The following is an 18,974-nucleotide window of genomic DNA, read 5'->3' as shown; positions in this document are numbered from 1 at the left end:
AGTTCCAGGACAAACTGGGTAGGCCCTGCTTTATCTTTGATTATTTGGTCCCTAAGCAAAAAGACTAACTCACTCTTACCCAGTGAAATGCTGGCCTTTTGTGTAGTGCAAGGAGTGCTCTCCAACCCCATGCAAGCCCTTCAAGTGCCTTCACAGAGGTTTCCTGCAGCTCCTGGGAAAGACTCTGATCCTTTTATTCTTTTTTAAATGGATGCATGCCCTACAGATTTAATTGACTATTTCGGAGACAATCTAACTCTTTTAATTTCAAAATAGATACTATACAAACTGATCAGCAATTAATCCAAAATTACTAATGATTTGCACATACTTTTGGCACAGTCCTATTATGTCCTACCAAATTATGAATCAGCCTGTGATATCCTAATTGAAAATCCCCCAAATAGAATACAATTATATATATAAAAAGTCTTCCGTTTAAAACTAATACCTATGGTTATTTTTGCAGTTGCTTCAGGTTTGTTTCAAAGTGCCAAAGAAAGATTTATCAAAACTGTGGCATGAGACATTTTACAGCTTACACTCAAGCAATAATGGAATACAGTCAGCAGTGCAATGATACCAACATCTCCTCTCTCTAATGTCCAGACTGCATTGTGAGCTATGGCTGAGTACAGAACAGCTCCTACGGAGTAACTACAGGAGCAAGTAACTTGAGTACAAGAATCTTTCCACAGAAACAAATTTTATTCTGTAGCACAAAGCAATAATCAGCTTTTGCTGTTGATTAAATGTTGAAGCAAAGTTAAAACATTTAATCAACTGCAAAGCCCATTTAATGTAAGCGCACTCCAACACTGCAGACATTATTGATAATATATATGAAGATAAAATGTTTATCCAATATATCTCACAAAACTACAATTTTCTCCTCGGAGGATTTAGAGTGTGGCTATGCCAATCTCTGAAAGCATTTCTACTGATGCTGATGCTTATTTAGGGTATGTGCTTTACATGAATAACTACACAGGCTCCTACACAAATAACAATAAATAATTCTCACCCTTACTATGTACGCAGAAGTTTCCATCCATAGGCCATCAAATGCTTTAGAGATGAGTAAAATTTATGACTTTAAAAGACTTACACTGACACATCCCAAAGAGAGAGAGATGTTTTTTGGGAAAACAAGACAAGGCCCAGAGACATGGCTACTCTCCCATCACAATTATCCTCTTGGCAAATTGAGACGGGACAGCCACAAGAATCCTCATCAGTCTTTGAAGTGATGGCTGGGAAGAGACAGCGACTAAACATCTTGCTAAGTAAAATTAATTAATTTTGGAACAAAAGCTGGTCACCCAGTGAAGCAGGTTGGGCAGTCAGGATACAGGTAACTTCTGTGGCTGCCCAGGGTTTTAACTTGGACAAATTTTGGCCGCAGGGAAGAGCCTGTTTTCCAATTTGTAGATGGACAAATACGTTTCCAAACACAGGTCACACTACGCATAACTTAGGCACAGTAAAACACTATTAAAAACTAGGTTTAGATACCACACTTGCTCTGGAAGCCCTCTTCTTCTTTTGCCTTCTTGGAGAAAAGAACAAACACAAGAAATGGTCAAAATAAACACATGGACATGTACTAGGAAATCAGTGAGAGGAACAGAAGGTCATTTTTGAGATGCTAGAATATTTCAAACAGGCTCATATATTCTCTCCTGAAGAATATACTTTTTTTGGCTCAAAAGCCGAAATAGATAATTTAGGCTTGATCCAGATCCTATTAAAATCAACAGAACCTCCCTTCTGACTGAAAATGACTGCAGGAAAAAAATCACAGATTTTAATTTCTTTGCACTGCAGAAAAAAAAAAAGGGGAAAAAAAGAGAAGCAAAGCATTCACCCTCAGTACATCAAACTGAAGTCAGAAATGTGTTGCCAGTAAGACAGTCTTGCAAATCATTCCCCACCACCCGACACAGCTTCCATTACATCTCCCAAATAAGGGCTAAGACACAGAAGACCATGAAGGGAACAGAGTAAATAGAAAGTTAGAATAATAATCACTAAAAAGTCTTTCACCCCCTAGAATGAAGTTCCCCCTTTCTTACTATTATTCTTCTATGACCAGATGCAGAGATGCCCCCAGATGGTGAGTGTATGGGACCTTCCAATCTAATCCCTGTGACAAAGGGTTGCTAAGCCCATTTGCCATATAAATGGCCTGGATTCAGCTTGATGTCATCCTCCCTGTAAATCCTACCCAATTCATGGCCAAGAGTTGGGGGGTCTGTCTTGTAGGGACACTGGACCATTTACTTGGCCAAGCTCTTGTCGTCTCAGGTTACTACTCATGACTCAGGCAGGACAAAATGAGGTTGCATGTCCCTGCATCTGGTATCTACTTCCAGCCAAAGGGCTTTTCTCCTTAGAAACAAATAGGAAGGAGGTAAAAGCAGAGAGGGAAAAGCAAATGCTTCCAAAAATACAAAGCTGAGTGATAAAACAGAGCAAACACAGAGATTAGTAGAAGGCATATAGGCAGCCACTCACTTTCTTAAGGACCTTAGCTTGTAACGGAAGTCAATATCGACGTCTGGCAGGAGGATACCAAGGCCCATACGGCTGTTATCAAGTCTTACAGCTTTGTTTTCCACTAGTTCTACATCAAAATGAGCCAACAGTAAGAAAAGAAACATCTTCATCTCATTCATTGCAAGGAACCTCCCTGGACACATGCTGATCCCAGAGCCAAAGGGCATTAGGAAATACTTCAGTTTTCTTCCTGCCTTGTAGAAGGTGGTTTTCTTCTTGCCATTCTCTATGTATCGATCAAACTTATACTCCTGAAAATAAAAGAGAGACAGCGTGATATCTAACAAGGCAGTTACATGAGTGGCTTTGTTTGCACAACAGTAATGCTTCTGAAACTCAGAAAATAAGATAAAGAGGAAGACAAGGAGCTGACAGCTTCTCCTTTTTAGTTGGTTCCCTCAGGTTTCATTGACTCACATTACCTTCCTTGCAAAGAACACTCCTCAAATCCATTTACTTAGCTTAGCCCTTTTACATCAAGCTCCTTCAACTTCCATGTCTCATCCACTGTCTCACCTATATTGATTGTAATTAGATTTTGACCACTTTGTAGCAGGGACAATGAACCTTAGTGGAAAGACAATTTTCTTGTAAAGCATCATACACGCTCAGTGTGGTACATACATCATGAATAAGGATAATCTGCCAAATTCTGCAAATGCCTATGAATAAATTAATGCATTGCACCGATCTTGCTCTTGCAAGCTAGAGCAAAATCCATCCTTCTTTTGCACCCAGTGGTGCAGGTTATTTGAAAACCAGACCTGATGCTTTGCAGTCAATTTTCCCTTCAGTTGGAGATGGTTGCTGCTTAATTTGCCACATCTTACCTTCAAATGTTTTGCTCCAGAAGCTGTGTGCAAAGCAGTAGTAGTGACTGACCATTTTAAGGCAAGTGCTTTCAAATAAACCTTGAGGCTGCACTTGTAACCTATGTCCCATAAATTGTACATCTTTCTGACTATTTTCCAGTAGCAGGATCCCTGTTCAGAGATAATTCATGTTTTTGAATGAAGGAGATCTGGCATCCTCACTCAGTCAATGGCAAATTAACCACTTACAAAATCCTCCTGCATGCTTTGAATAAAAATGACAGACACTTCTTGCTTATGGTCACTCATTAGCATTTGTCCTGCTTTGCATACATCTGCTATAGCAGCAGCCATTTGGAGCTGGCTGGGAACAAGTCAGTCAGACAGAAACCAACCTCTACTGATTAAAAAAGAAACACGCTACAATGAAAAACACAGTGATACTGATCTACCCATTAGATTAAAGGCTTTGTAAAACATGCACTGCAGGTCTTGCTGTCAAGAAAAAAAACAGAGGCGGGGGAGGTGGTCTATGAGAAGGGGAACAAATACAAGGTGCATTGAAGGGGATGTAACTTTGGGTTGAAGAACAGGATCTTGTTTTTCTAAATTGCAGAGGTCTGGATTTTCCACAAAGGTGTGTGTGTGTCCACTGCCAAGTAATTCTTTTCAGTCTCTTTGAACATTCCAGACAAAAGGAAGCATGGCATATTTTTTTCCTTCATAAGTTATCACTTCATTTGAAGAAGCACAATGACAAATGAAAGCCCAGAATATCCCTTCTCCCTTAAAAAAGATTCACTTCCTGTAATCTAAATCCTACTGGTCTAAAAACACCACTGCTAAATATGAACTGCAACAGCTTACAAAAACAACACAACCCAAACCAGAGCTCTTCACTTTGTTGGAACATTTCCGCAAGGTGCACTCCTAGCACCTGGAGCAATTATGAGTGGTGGTATTGAACACATAGACATACTGGGTCAAACCTTATGCTTTCTTTATCCTCTTAAGAGCCATCTGAGACTTGTAATTGCTTTTAACGAAAAATAAATTGGTGTCTAAGGAACTGGGAAAGCAGAAAGTAAGTGTGAGACAGGAACTGAGCCAGTGACAGTGACATCAAACTCAGGCTTGCGCTGCTGAAGCCCCTTGGGTAGGACACTGTTTCCTTAAAAGCCAGTTCATTGGCTAAATAACAACTAATTTTTGACAATAAAGGAGCTTTCAGTCATGCACAAGGCCTCCTGGGAAGAGTCAGCGTGATTGATGGCAAGGAAAGGGTGAAGACACTGGGCAAGAGCAGATGATAAAGTTCCTTGTGGATGGCCTGTGAAGAATATTATGAAAATGGAGCAATCTCCTGTGATCGATATAAGTCTCCCTCTGTCACATCTTGTATTTGGCTTTGTTTGGGAAGCCACCATGTACGGTTTCCTGATATTTCGCTCTATGGGATTTGCAGAATTCATTTACTGAGCTCTGTAACTAGCTGAGTTAGGATTTAGGGGTTCACTTTATCCACTTCAGAGAGAAGTGACTCTTTTATTAGGTTTTGATGAGTGGAGAAAGAGGTCAATAATATATGCTTACACTTATACAGTGTGGTGCCAAAGCAGAAGATAGCTTGAACTTAAATTTATGTATTCAGGAGAAAAGCATTGCTACAAAATTATCTCGTCAAGCTGCCTGTTTTCCCAGGAAAGTTTTCCCTAAATACATGACAAGCTCAAGACTGCACCTTTCAAAAAATTCATTCTCCATCGCTATCTGATCCTCAGTAGTTATTGTTGAAAGCACACTGCATATTTTAAGAACTAAACAGAACAGTGATTTCCCCACTTTTCGAGAGGGCCCATGTGCTGAAGTCAATGTACCGCAATGTGTGGATTGCTCATTCACTATCAAAAAGATAAAATATATGAACTAAAGCTGTACTGTGAAAGCTGAGCTGAGCTGATACTAAGCAGATATATTCAAGCAATGGAAATATGGTAATATATTCCGGCAATTATTGGATAAGGGAGGGGATCAGTTTCTACACTGATGCTTTTGGTCTAGGACCTAAACAAACAGATGGACTTTGACAAATCAATAATGTTCTCCAAAATAAGGTGTTAAGAATAAAATAAGAAAAAGCTCATTTGTTAACTGTTACTTTTTAAGGATAGAAATATTAATTGACTATTTGCCAATATATGGATACTTTTTTAAAATTCTAATTTTCTCAGTGGGCTTTGTCCTCATTTTTGGGTGGGGACAGCCAGCAGAACCATCCTGAACATAATTTACATTTTTGTGGCTCCAATGCTCATCCCCGTGACTATTCCCCTAACCCTAACCCTAACCCTAACTCGATAAGTTAAGGTAAGAAGGCTGGTGGAGTTCTTGTACAGTGAGATGCTAACATGCACCAACAAGACACCTGAATCTCATCTTTCCTCTGCAACCTCGTATCCCCAAATTCCTGAAAGGCAGAGCCCCAGCAAGAAATGCCTCTAACATGAGTTTTCTATAAATATGTAAAAAAATCCAGTTCCCTTCTTCTTTGGCTCAAATGCCAAGGATGGAAATCAGCATGGTTGGGAGACAACCATTTGCTTAGGAAAATGGGGATCAGGAACAGATCAGGTATGAGCTCTTGCCTCTCAGGCAGAGGAGCCATTTAAGAGCCTCAGTGTGGAGCTCACTCTTCCTTCATGGCACCCTGTGCATGGGACAATCTGTGGGAGCAACCTAGCCAAGACTAGGACTACCCAATTTGCATGCAGGTGGTGAACTTCTGAAGCTGTATTAAGGCTGAGGAAGGGTGGACTAATTTCGAGTCTTTGATATTCATTAACTCCAGCATCAGAGAAAAATACAAGGAGATGACACAATTACCCTCTGAGCTTTGCTGCAGAGCAACATCTTTACAGCCTCAAGTTCACAACACTCTACTAATTGATCAAGAAGGGGTGAATCCCTATGAAGGGAGGTGAAAAAGCATAAGGCTCAAGTAAGACACTGCTATTATAGGGCTTCAGAAAGTCAATGATGCTTTGCGGGCACTTAGCTAAATGGCCCACATTATTTGGTATTTAAACCACCTTCTATTATTCAGCCCTCCTTGGGTATCAAATGATCCACTGCCAAACAAAACCCTAATGTTTATGGTAGTGTATGTGCAATTGTCAATTCCTTTGAAAGCAGTCTCATCACCATATTTTTGTCTTCAGGCCATGAATTCTTTGACCTATCAGGCCCTACAAAATACATCTGAAAGTAGCAAGATTTGTTCCACAAGAAGGAACAGCAGTAAAAAACCCCACAACCCAGAGATCACAAAAGGCTTGGCTGCTGCTATGTGCCTGGAGTAGGAAGAGTAGCACCAGCTGAATGTTTACCTTAGGATCTTCATAGACCTCAGGGTCCATGTGCAAAATCTGTGGGTAAAGGGCTATCCAGTCTCCTTTCCTCAAACCGACTTCTTGATTCCCTTCAAGCTTGAGAACAAAATCCTCCTGGCTGATGCGAATGTTCATGGAGGATGAGCACATTCGTAAACTCTCGTTTAAGGCACTCTCTGCGATTAAACAAAAGTGGAGGGAGGGAAGCATCAGAAATATGGGAGATGACTGGAAGTTACACATGGCTACAGCTGCTGAATCCTGATGGGTTTAGTAGGGCAGGCTAAAGGAAAAGAAGAAAAAAGGAAAAAAAAACAACACAAACCAAACCAAACATAAAGCAGAGACCAGGAGGAGGCAATAAACAACCCCACAGGGCTGGGAGGGGGGAGCCACGATGCTGAACCTCCCGATATGATTCTCACTGATGGTGCTGAGAAATCCTGTCAGCTGTAGGCAGCACTGAGTTTTGGGTAGAAAGTCATTATTCAGGCATCACATTGAAAGCAACACAATCAAAAGACAGGAACGCTTTATGCATTTACATGCATTTTGGAGGTTGCTAGCAAATACCAGTGAAAGCATCCATGGAGCTGTTTAGCTTGCCTTTTGAAAGCTGTTGGATGGAATGTCAGGACTACATGTTAGAAAAATAATTTTGCTTGTTAATTTCATAGTAAATCTAAGGATTTTAAAATTTCTTTATTTTATTTCCAGTGTGCTACATTGCCAAATGATAGTGTCTGTTATGGTCAGAGTGAATGAAAGCAACATTATTTGCCTGGTAATCTTAAGAGAGAAAGACACTTTTAATTAGCCAAGAGAAAAGGAAACATAGTCCTCTCAGGCTTAGGGAAAGCAAGATTTCTGTCTCCACCATCACATCCTGGAAGGCTCCAGAAGCTGAATGTCCTTGCTCTCCCAGTGGCCTTCACCTTTTGCTCCTAGCACGACAGATTTTATGGCTAATTTCCGGCAATTTATCCTGGCAGTTTGAGGAGGAATTCCTTTGGGAATAATATGCATAATTTGCATAAATCATTCTGATAGCATGTATATCAGTATGTAGCTCCTGTCTAGGGCTGCATCTCTCACTTTGTAATCAAAACTGACTATTTTTCCACCAGCGTATATGGGCGCTGTTATATGTGACTTGATTCCTTCTAATCATCAGTGTGAAAAATAGCCTAAAATAGGGTTTCATTTGCACATAATCATCCATTTGTGTCTGCATTTATGTTCTGTGGTATCAAATAAGCCTTCTTTAAGTGTTCACCAAGGCACTATGACTGCTGCACCCGAAAGGTTAGTTTATTAGAGATAGTAGCTACTCAGTGTAGATGCCTCTGAAAAAAAAAAAAAATCAAACGTTCTTTCACTAAAAATTAAATCTGGTGCAGCATGCATAGCAAATAAAGTGGCCCTGGATGCTTTCTTGCAGGAGGTTTTTCCTTAAGCATGCATTTGTCTAAAGAAATGAGGCTGCGGTCAGCTTTGTGTGGCCAGCACCATGATTCAATGTGACGTACAGTGAGTCTGTGCATATTCTTTTGGACTGCCTTCGTTACTATAATCAGGCAGAGTCAAATCGGCTTGTTGGTGACGAAGCCAGAAAAGAACCCTGGTTCCAGAAGATGGCCTCTACTGCGGATAGCCACAAGGCACCTGACACGATAGATTTCAACTGGCAGCGTTCTGGCAACAAAACTTTATGTGGTACAAAGAAAGGGTCCAGCCCCTGCTCCCAGATGGTCTTCAACCTGTGGAAAATGAAGCTGGTAACTCTGTGATGGTCCACTATTTGGACATGGTGGTGACACATGTAGCAACAGCAGAAATCAAATGAGGAAGAGTGAAAATGGGGAAAAAAAAACCAAACAAAAAACAACCAACAAAAAATTATTAAATTGCTGCTGCAAAATAGCAGGTTTACATTTAACCACCCAACTGATGCGGTCACATCCCATCAATGGACATCTTCCCAGAAAGCGTGGCAGTCCCTGCCCGCTGCCGGATCCCAAATGACAATTGGGCAGCATATCTTATGCAGAAGTTAATCACAATAATGGAGCACAAAGTGTGGCTTAGCGGTCAGATCGTAAATGACAAATCTGTTTTACCTTCCAGTACCAGTTATGTGTGGAAGGCGAGCTTGGCTCTTGCTCTGAGCGATCATGCCGATAATCATTAGATGACAAAAGTAATGAGTCACATTATGATCAACAAAGGAGAATGGAGCTTATATCGCTTTGCAAGCTCACATTAAAAAAATAGACAGTCAGCTTTCCACAAATGCAGGGGCTATACATTGAGAGGAATGACAACTGCACAATAAAACTGCAGCCTTTACTTGCAGTTGTCATAGTTCAGCAGACACCAGCCATCGCTGCTGACAGACCAGCTGGGTAGCTTGGGAGGCCTTCCATTCTGAACTGTGAGGTACAGTAAATTATCCAGCACGGTAGAGCAACATCTGTTTCTGTGCTTGTGCCGAACAAACAAGGCAATTTAAAGCATACCAAGGGATAACCAAGCAGCAAATGAACATGACCCTCATTTCCCCCCCCCCTTCTTACACACATGAGATGCTAAACGTCACTGTGCAAGCGCTACATAAAGAAGCCAGGCTGTTGTTTGATAAGGTGTTGTCAGAGAGATTTTACATATTTTCGGGGGGGGGGGGGGGGAAGAGAGAGATATCTCTCTCATAGTATTGTTATTCTTAGAATCCTCCCACTTCTCTCTTCGTTTCTTATACTAAAGCTAGCACTCAGCTTCTAATTCATTCTAGATTTTTTTAAAAAACTGTTTCAATATACTTATAAATATTCAGTCTTTAAACCCTAATTTGCTATACTTAGTTCACATGCCTTCAAGCATTTGTCTTCCAATTTCCACTGAATAAATGCGTACTAATGAGAAATAGAGCAAGCTGCTGAGGCAAAGCTGGGTGACTTGAGCCTGGCCTGCCACCAGCTTGTGATAGGCAGGCAAATTGAGTTAAAATGAAAAGTCTTGTCAGCTGAAATACAACATGGTAGCCAAACAGCAAGCTGTCAATCATCCAGCCAAAACAAGGGACTGCAGGTAATAAAAGGTCATTGGAATCATAAGTGCATTTGGCTTTCGTGGGCAAGTTAATTTTAATTAAACATGATCTCTATCTATAAATGTTTTATAAAACTTATTGTGCATAATGGATTGTTAATTTTGCACTAACACATAGCAGGTAATAGGGTACTATAATTATTAGAGTGTATTGTAGGAAAATAGCTATTGAGTATGCAAATATTTGGGGGGGGGTGTGTCATTTACACACAGGCATCCCGGTGTGCCAACACAAACAACAATCTGAAACAAGTACATTTGCATCTTACTATGAACTAAATAATACTGCCCAGCCCATTCCAGGAAAAGATATTAATTTCTCTCAATCCAACCAACGATTTTAGTGCTTAGCATTTTTATGTTATGACTACACACTCTGTATGAGCTGTTTTTGGGTTCCTACCCTTTCTTGTGTACAAAACAATTTTTCAAGCTGTGCTCTTTTCGCAGGAGATATCTGGGATTCAGCAATGACCTGGGGCAAGAATACTTCACCATATAAATGAATGGACTAATATTAAACAAACGAACTGACTAAACATGTCTAGCATTAAACATGCACTAAGTACATCTCTGCTTTACCCTTTGCGTTTCCATTATAACCATAAAAACTGACAGACCATTCTCATGTGTTGTTTACCATATTAGAGCTCCATTGTGAGCCATAATGACTAATAATGTATGTTCCTCTGCACACACAAATAAGTGCATTTGGGTTTTGGGAAAAGTCTTACGCAGACAGAAAAAAAATAATCAGGGTGAAAATGTGCTAGTTCTGCTGTGGGTTGAAAGCCCTCTTTTTTTTTTTTTTAATAAAATATCACATACCTATGCTTTGAATTTAGAAGTAAATAAGGGCATGTTGTTCCCTAGACCCAAAGAATCTGACCATAAGAACAACTCTGCTCCCACAGAAAGGCTTTTTAGCAATTTTTGCTTGTTCTCCATAGCATGAGGAATCCAAAAAAAGGCTCTTGTTATAGTAGGCCAAAAAGAGGACAGAGAATCAGAGCGCTTAAAACAGGAGAATGAGATGACAAGGTGCTGAGCATACAAGAATCCCACCTGGTCTGCCTTACTCAAGAGCAGGGACACAAATCTTAGTTTCCTACACTCTGGGCTGGCACAGGGAGAGTGGGAAGTGGAAAAGCTCGGCCTTGGAGGTTGGGATAAGTGAGCTGCAAGGGCAAAGGCAGTTCTTGCCCATAGCCTTTCTTCAGTGTGGGGGATTTTTGGTGCACAAGCAATGCAAATGGGGACCTTTGTCCCTATTACACATTTATTAACAAAACATCCCTTTCCTCTTTCCAATGAAGCATGATTTTAATTCTCTTATGGTACAGATTTTTTTTCTATATTATTATTTTATGGGGCAGTATCCAGCCCTTTATGATTTAAGTGCCAGAATAACTGAAATCTAGCTTCTGTTCGTATCACATTATGTTTAACATGATTATAAAATTTAACAAAAGTGTTACAAGAATACTACAAAGTAAAGTAGGATGTGGCACTTTCCTCTCAACACATAAATCAAACGTTACCAAGGTACTTCAAGATTTCAAAGCGAAGCAGAGCAATGACACAGTTAATGTTTGAAATTGTTCATACCACTTTGCACCAGAGGGTTTTAGTGAAGTACACACTTTTATTTTCCTTATTCCTACACTTCTGGGGTGCCTCTTTTTTTTTTTTTTTTATCTCCTTGCCATTCCCATATCAGTTTCCAAATACAAAGTAAATTCTGTCCTGATCTTAGTGAAACTTGATAACTTTCCTTTTATCTTGTTTGGTGGATGCTAGGTCTGATGTTAAGCAGTTTTACCTATGTTCCTTAAAAGTACATTAAATGCTTAGAATGTTGTGTTATTCTTCGGAAGTGCTCTTGTCATCCATATCTCCCCTAATTCAAAAGCATTCTTCATCAGTTAGCGATAAATCTGCACCAAAACAGCCATGAGTACAGATGAAACCAACTTACTAGACTTACACTATGTAAGATTAACATTAATGCTCTAACAAAAAGTAACTGAATCAAACTCAATTTTATGTTCTTACTATGAGAAGCAAATCAAGTTTGAACACAGATTCTTGAGACATGCCACACTGAATGGTCCTGAAGAACAGCAGTTATTACTTAGATCCAAACCAGGCACAGAAACTGCACTGCTCCAACACTCTCTTGACACAGCTTCATTTAAGAGTGGAACATCAGTTCCGGCCATTAGTCACCAAGACATACAGCCGTGAGATACCAAAACATACAGCCATGAGGTCAGTTTTAACAGGGACTGGTTTTGATATTTGAAAAGAGAGGAGTACTGAACCTTTTATTCAGCTGATGTCTACCCTATTAATGCTACCCATAGAGATTTTCAGAGGCTTAAAGGTTAGGTTCTGACCTGATACACCCTCTCTCCTCTCTTGACCTAATTTTAGCATTTATCTTACCAATGCCTGTGCACTAGCAAACAAAGTGAAACCATCAACTGATGCTCTGAAGGCCTACCCAGCTTCGGAATCAAACAAGTTCCAATAGCCACTGGCAAGAGTCTCCCTCTGAACCCCTGATTTAGAATCGGAAGACCTGTATCTCCCTTAAAGCTCCCTATTTTGAATCAAAGTAACATTTCCAATACTGAAAAAAAATGTTTCTACACTGCAGAGCTTTACCTTTGTATATTTTGTTTGGAGGCATCGCTCAACTGAAACCCGCTTTAGAAGCCTTTGTTTTGTTAGAGAGAAAGAAAGAAACTGCTTGTGATAAAATTACATTTGCAGTTTAAATACATTATCCCACTTTAATTTCAGAAAAGGGTCGTTCTTGGCAGTACCATACAGAAGTATTTGAAATGCATTAACACTTCGGCAGATGCTCAGAATCAAACAACTTATTAGGCATCAACTTTTTTTCAAATAATTGCAAAGCTTCTATTTAGCCTTTTGCATACCTTGCATAGTTAATTACCTAGGCTTTAATGTTTACATGCAATGAGAGTATCTACAGCTATAAACTACATAATTTATAATTGATGTAAATGGGTGTTGTTATGTCAATTAGGCAGCTGTGTCCTCCACCTTCTCAGTAAGCAGAAATGAGTGATAAACTGAGTTTGCTGGGAGAGCCCCTCTTTTCTTCCTAACAGATAAAAATAAATTACCTAGGTAGACCAGGTTGTCCAATTGTTCTCTGGTGAGGTGGATGTTATATGTGGGCCCTCTCTTTTGACCTGTTGACTGCAGCAAATGGTCAATCTCGTCACGCACCGCTGCAAGAGCTTCTGGGTGCCGCAGAAGATAATACATGGCCCAGAATGTAGCTGGAATCGTGTTTCCCACAGAGGCCCACAGGAAGGCAAAATGATGTGCTGGGAGAAAATAAGTGAAAAGGAAGATTAATAGCATTTATTACACTGATTAGATTTGCAGTGTGCTAATTAAAAGATGTTAGGACACAGACCCAGCCAAGGATCAGTGAATGCTAATGAGGACCAATAGGCTTCTGAAGTCTAATTTTCTGCTTAATGAGAATAGTTTGAAATGTAATGTCGGGGGGGGGGGGGGGGGGGGGGGGGGGGGGGAGAATAAGGGGAGGAAATGCAGCTCAGTTATAATCTTTCTCATTATCACCATTAAGTATCTTGTTTTACCACCTCAGCACAAAAAAAAAATCAATTATCATAGAGGGTTGTTTCAGAGTAAAACATTTTATCATTAGCCAATTAGAAAGAACATAAAAAAATTTCAAGGTCGCCATTTTGCCTTTTTATTTCAAAGGTCTATAGTAAATTATTTTATTTTAGACAAGCAATCATTCATAAGTTTCCTACCTGCTTTGTCATAATCTCCAAGCAGCTCATATTTCTCAAATATATCTTGTCTGGCTTGGACCACTTTTGACCCTCCCAGCCATTTTGTCATGTTCTGAAGTAAAAAATGATGTATAAGCTCCTTCCGAACCTTCTTGGTAGCTCCTAGCAACTCAATTGGTATGTTTGCAGCTAAATAGGGAAAGCTGGCATCAAACTTGATAAATTTGTCTCTGATTTCACTAATAACTTTGTGGCCATCTGCAGCAGGAACTCTTCCATACAGTGTTACAAAACTGGCTTCAAACATTACAGAGCAGCAGAATTTGTACATTTTTTCTGTTTCCCAATCTGTTGCTTGTGAGCATTTCCATTCAAATATATCCTGGAGATTTTTCATCATGTGGTCAGAAATGATATCCAAAGGCTTGCCTTGTAGATACTGGTAGATTCTATGCAGGTTTTCCTTGAGATCAGGGAATTTTCCTTTTGACAAGGCTGGGTAGTCAAAAGTTTTGGAAGCCATTTTATCAGCGAATTCATGAAATTCAAGTTGCTTGCTATTTCGGATGACATAGACATATTGAAATGGGTCCATGATAAAAGTAATGTATCTACCTGAATTGAAGAAAAGAAAAAAAATTGAGACGTGCTTTTAAAATCTGATGACGCTTTCAGAAGTAATAACTGAAAATAAGCCAATGTCTGGAATAAAAGAATGCAGAAATTTCCCAAAGCAAGAATCTGTAAAGAAATCTGCAAAGAAGAAAACAACAACAAAAAAAAATCCAAAACAAACCAACAAACAAAAAAAGTAAGACACAACAAGTTTCATTTAGATTCCCTTAGTCAGGATGGAGATTCCACCTGTGTATAATTTCATGGCTCTTTTAAAATCAGTGTGAAGCCATGTCTATGTAGACTGATGTACTGGTTTTGCCAAAAGTGATCTCTGTCACTGTGGTATTCTGAAATAAATCATCTACTACTATGGTGTAATTCATGAAAATACAATGTGTGGTTGCAGCAGCATTAGAAGATTACAGGGTATTTTACCAGCAGGAAGGGAGAGACACACACATTTCACCTGCCTGGAGGAAAGTGAACAATGGGGGCTGGAGTGGAAAACATGCCACTTAGGCAGCTTTTCTTCAAGCAGATCACACAGGAACGCAATATCTGCTGGTTACAGCTTTAAATGCAAACTGCAACCCCCCCAACATTAAAGCCTCTCTTACATCTGTTTTGTTTTTTCCTGAAGTTTTGCTAACTTTTTGTTGAGAATGTGCTTAGTATCTGTTAAATCACTACTTCAGGGCTTGATTTTGAAGCCACGGAGCAGGCTACCATTTTAACATGGATGCCATTCTGGGATACACACTGTCCTAGTGCTATCATCCATTGAGAATGCACCGAGAACCTTCTACCCTTCCTGAGGTTCTTAGTGAGGTGACACACCCATACGTTAGGCTGCTTGTACAGACAGACAGGATTGCATCATCTGACACTTTAAAGTTGCCCCTGACAGAAAAATCCTGCAATTTCTCCCTAAACTTTAAGTCAGCTACTAAAGAAGAGCATTTTGGGGAACAACCATGAATCAAAATGGTAACACTCAAAAAGCTCAAATGAATTTTAACCCTTTATTCCCATGTTAAGCCTAAATTTAGAATTCCGGATTCTCAACTTGAATAGAGAGATGAATTAGGGAAAAAGGGTACCCATCCTCTTTAATGTGTACATTAAAATGTACACATCCTCTGTGAACTATCCCAGTTACAAAATAGGAAAACAGCAAAGCTTCAAGGACTTACAGTCTAATTCTGTCTCACTAAAGGGACAAATCTCCTTTGATTTTAATGGGAACACTACATGCTTAACGGAGGACCAAATTTGGCTCTGTGACAGATGTCCTGAGATAAAGTAGTCACTACCACTAAAAATGTCAACAAGTATCCATGGTTACCATATACTGATATTTGAATTATCATAGTTATTCTGTATTCTGTTTTACATATACTCAGTGCTCTATGGTAAATCTGATTGCACCACTCTGGATGTCCTCTGCAATTAACAGATGCCATAATTTCCATCCCAGTTACATCCACTGCAATCCCAATGAACCAGTAAGGAAACACAAGGGATGAATTGAGAAAGAATTTGACACCCTTATTTTATTTTATTTTTTTTGTCAAAAGCAAGTCAAGGTTTTTAAGATTTTTGAGTAGAATTTGCTTTACTGTAACATAACCAATCAGAAAGATGGAAATTAATTTTTTTAAAAATGGATATATCAAGAAACCAGAATGAAAAAGAGATCCAGAATTCTCAGTCCTCTTGTCGGACGATTTCTTCATTCCCAGACCACAGACATCAGTAGGAATTTTTAGCCTGGACCTCTGCAGGATCTTTGTTAAGAGTCCTAGAATTGCTTTATCTTTCTAGTTTTCACCCATTTTCATGCTTTTTATTGAGGCTACCATCTTTGCAATCAAAGCTTGGAAAGAATGCCCATTGGAGCAATCTTTAATAAATAGATCTGGAGTGTTATTAACCCTAAAGATGAAAGCTGGCTTCCTAACTTTGCGTTTACAGGGTAAACAATTTAAGTTAAGATTTTTAATTAATATTAATTTAAACCATCTGTCCACCATCTGCTTATTTCTGATGCAAAATATGAGTTTCTTTGTGATCTTTAATCAGACACTTAGCAAACGCACATCAATTCTTATCATCTTTATGTAAGAAAATGATTTTCAGCAAATGAGTTTTCAGACAAACAAACTATTTTAGCAATAATTTTAGATCAAAACTCACTCAACACGAGCATATACTTTAAAAGAAAAAAACAAACCAACCAACAAACCCTTTGAGAAACAGCATATTAAAGATCCTGATTTTTATTATTCTCATCAGGTTCCTGGTAGCAAAAAGTAAGTATGTACTGAAATATAATTCATTTTGTAGAATCAATTCAGGCTCCAGACCACATCACTGCAAATAAACAATACATACAAACACATAAACCCAAATACTTTTGTTACTGCAGTTAGTAAAGGTCTACGTAGTCAGAAAACTAGAACCCCTTTGTAACAAAGGCAGCTTGTTTGCGTACCTCACCAAGAATCTAATTTTAGATCTCTTAATTAGAAAAAAACCCTAAAATCTAGGGCTAATTAACGGCAGTTAGAAAGTTGTTGTGAGAGTGGGTATGGGAGCCTTTAGCAATTACAGTCATACTCGCACACAGATGCACTACACGGCTACACCGGCTACCCCAGTCTCTTCCACACAGGAACAGATTGCTAATTACAAAACCATGCCCCAACACCTCCTCTACCCTGAGCAGCAAACATCCGAACTGGAACAAACTTTCTCACCTCAAGTTATGATTTTAAATTTTGTATGTGTCAATATGGTCCTTAATTTTGCTTTTTAAATTCTGTCGCCCCCGATGAGGTCTCTTCCCACTGATTGTCCCTGGCGGTGTCAGAGACCAACAAATGTAAATCTTTCCTAAAGTTTCCAGTTATTATCTAGTATTTTAAAATGCAGCTTCCCCCCTCCCATGCCTTTCTATTGCAGCTAATGCCAAGAACTATCTCTGACAAGTAGCCTTTTCTGAAAATGAACCAAAATCTAGATGCTCATGAATTTCCACCAAAGTAGTGGTAAAGGTAAATGCCAGATTAGCCAAAAGTGGAGGCACAACACATGCTCCACAAATCAGGAAGACTTCAATATTGAAGGTATTTATATAAAAACCACTGGGGACTAAGCCTTTCCTTGCTAGATTGTAAAAAAATCCTTCAACACAAAAAACTAAGTAGACATGTCCATATAGAAATGTCACACTCCAATTCCCAATAGTTCAAGTCACTGAGCTATTTTATTTAGTACTATAAAAGCCAGTGAAGATGAGATGTATCCTTGTTTCTGTAAAAAGCCCTCTGATTTTATTTTATTTTTTAATATAGCTACAGAGAATTCATACTTCCCAATCCAATCCTTCAGTCTGCGTTACACCCATGCTGCAAATAGCTTGGTTATCTCCATTTAGTTTTTACAGTCTCTTAGAAATAGAAGATTGATGTGGAAAATATGAAGATTGTCAACTTTGGTAAATCCAAGCACAGAAGCCAGTATTTGTATGATAGTTAAGAAATTACTCTAATAATGCATTCTGGAGCTTTCTAATGCTAATGATAAAAGACAAGCATTTCAGATGGCATGTAATGATGGGATATTATTTCTGTAATGCTTGCAGCAGGCTTTAGCTTGGTAAGGAGTTAATGTAAATTACCTTTTGCTTAAGAGAAAAATGTGGTATGTTACTGTAGCTGTATCATGATTTAAAAGAAAAGAATGACTTAGCAGCAGCATTTGAAAAAAGCAAGTGTGTTTAGTGGAAAACCCTTATCTTATTAAAAGTTGAGTTAGTCTCAGAGAGAGTGTTGTAAATTTCAGTATCATTCCTAATAACATGCCAGGAAAAGGAGACAAAGTTTAATTCCAAGAAACAATGACAAAATTGTTTCAAGTTCTTACCTAGCTGTCTGCCTATCCTGCTGACCCTTAACAAGCAGAGGTTGGCTTGGAAAGTATATCATCTCAACACACAGACTCTCTCCTCTCTCTCCCCCCTCCTTTTCTTTTCTTTCTTTTTTTTTTTCTTTTTTTGAAGACTATTGCATTTACGTAATCGTCCTCTTATTAGGGAGATTCGGCTGAACTGCTGACAATGATGTACAGTGGTGCTTCGCTGGCATGACGTTTGGGGAAAACGATTCTGCTGCACCACCACACAAAACCAATTAGAGAACTATTTTCTGCGACAGGTCAGGAATTTACATTGTTTCTCATAGAAAGATGTGCTTTTTAATTTCTTTATTAAGATGACATCCATGTCCCTTGCGACTTTTAGGGATGACAATCATTCGCTCATCTCATGGGAAAGTACAATCAGCAAAATCGCATTACCGGTACGGGGCAACGCCAGAAACTCCGAGCATCGTTCCACATTTTCCAAATGAACTAGTTTGAGAACCAATAATTAGAACAATATATATTGATAGAATTTTTTGACAGGACCTTTAGACACCCACCAGGGGGGCAAAGTAATGATAGTCCATATACAGCAAGCTATGCTGTGTTTGCCGAACATATAAACATCATCTTTCTCAAATCAGTAAGACATATAGAAATTCTGTACGTCTTCAGATGGGGACATGATAGGAGGTACTAACTAGCTTCAGCTTCTTCCTTGACTTGTGAATGACAAACTGTTTCTCCTCAGTGAA

The 18,974-nt window shown here is 39.1% G+C and overlaps 1 protein-coding gene across 1 annotated transcript in view; it reads right to left on the bottom strand.

Moving 5' to 3' along the window:
* Positions 1 to 1,826: 1,826 nt before the first annotated feature.
* The window catches only part of LOC134171252 (cytochrome P450 7B1), a 125,794-nt gene continuing 108,646 nt past the window's right edge, over positions 1,827 to 18,974 (bottom strand). The window contains exons 3-6 of the mRNA XM_062633295.1: positions 13,696 to 14,292; positions 13,027 to 13,233; positions 6,758 to 6,936; positions 1,827 to 2,810 (exon numbers count right to left, since the gene is read on the bottom strand). Coding sequence (XP_062489279.1) covers positions 2,514 to 2,810; positions 6,758 to 6,936; positions 13,027 to 13,233; positions 13,696 to 14,292 — 1,280 coding nt within the window. The 3' untranslated portion in view covers positions 1,827 to 2,513. The remainder of the gene's footprint in view (positions 2,811 to 6,757; positions 6,937 to 13,026; positions 13,234 to 13,695; positions 14,293 to 18,974) is intronic.

This window comes from Pezoporus occidentalis, unplaced genomic scaffold (genome assembly GCF_034315485.1).
Source record: "Pezoporus occidentalis ecotype Australia unplaced genomic scaffold, CSIRO_AGI_Poc_V1 ctg4, whole genome shotgun sequence".
NCBI lineage: Eukaryota > Metazoa > Chordata > Aves > Psittaciformes > Psittacidae > Pezoporus > Pezoporus occidentalis.
This window is presented reverse-complemented; position numbering and strand designations above follow the sequence as displayed.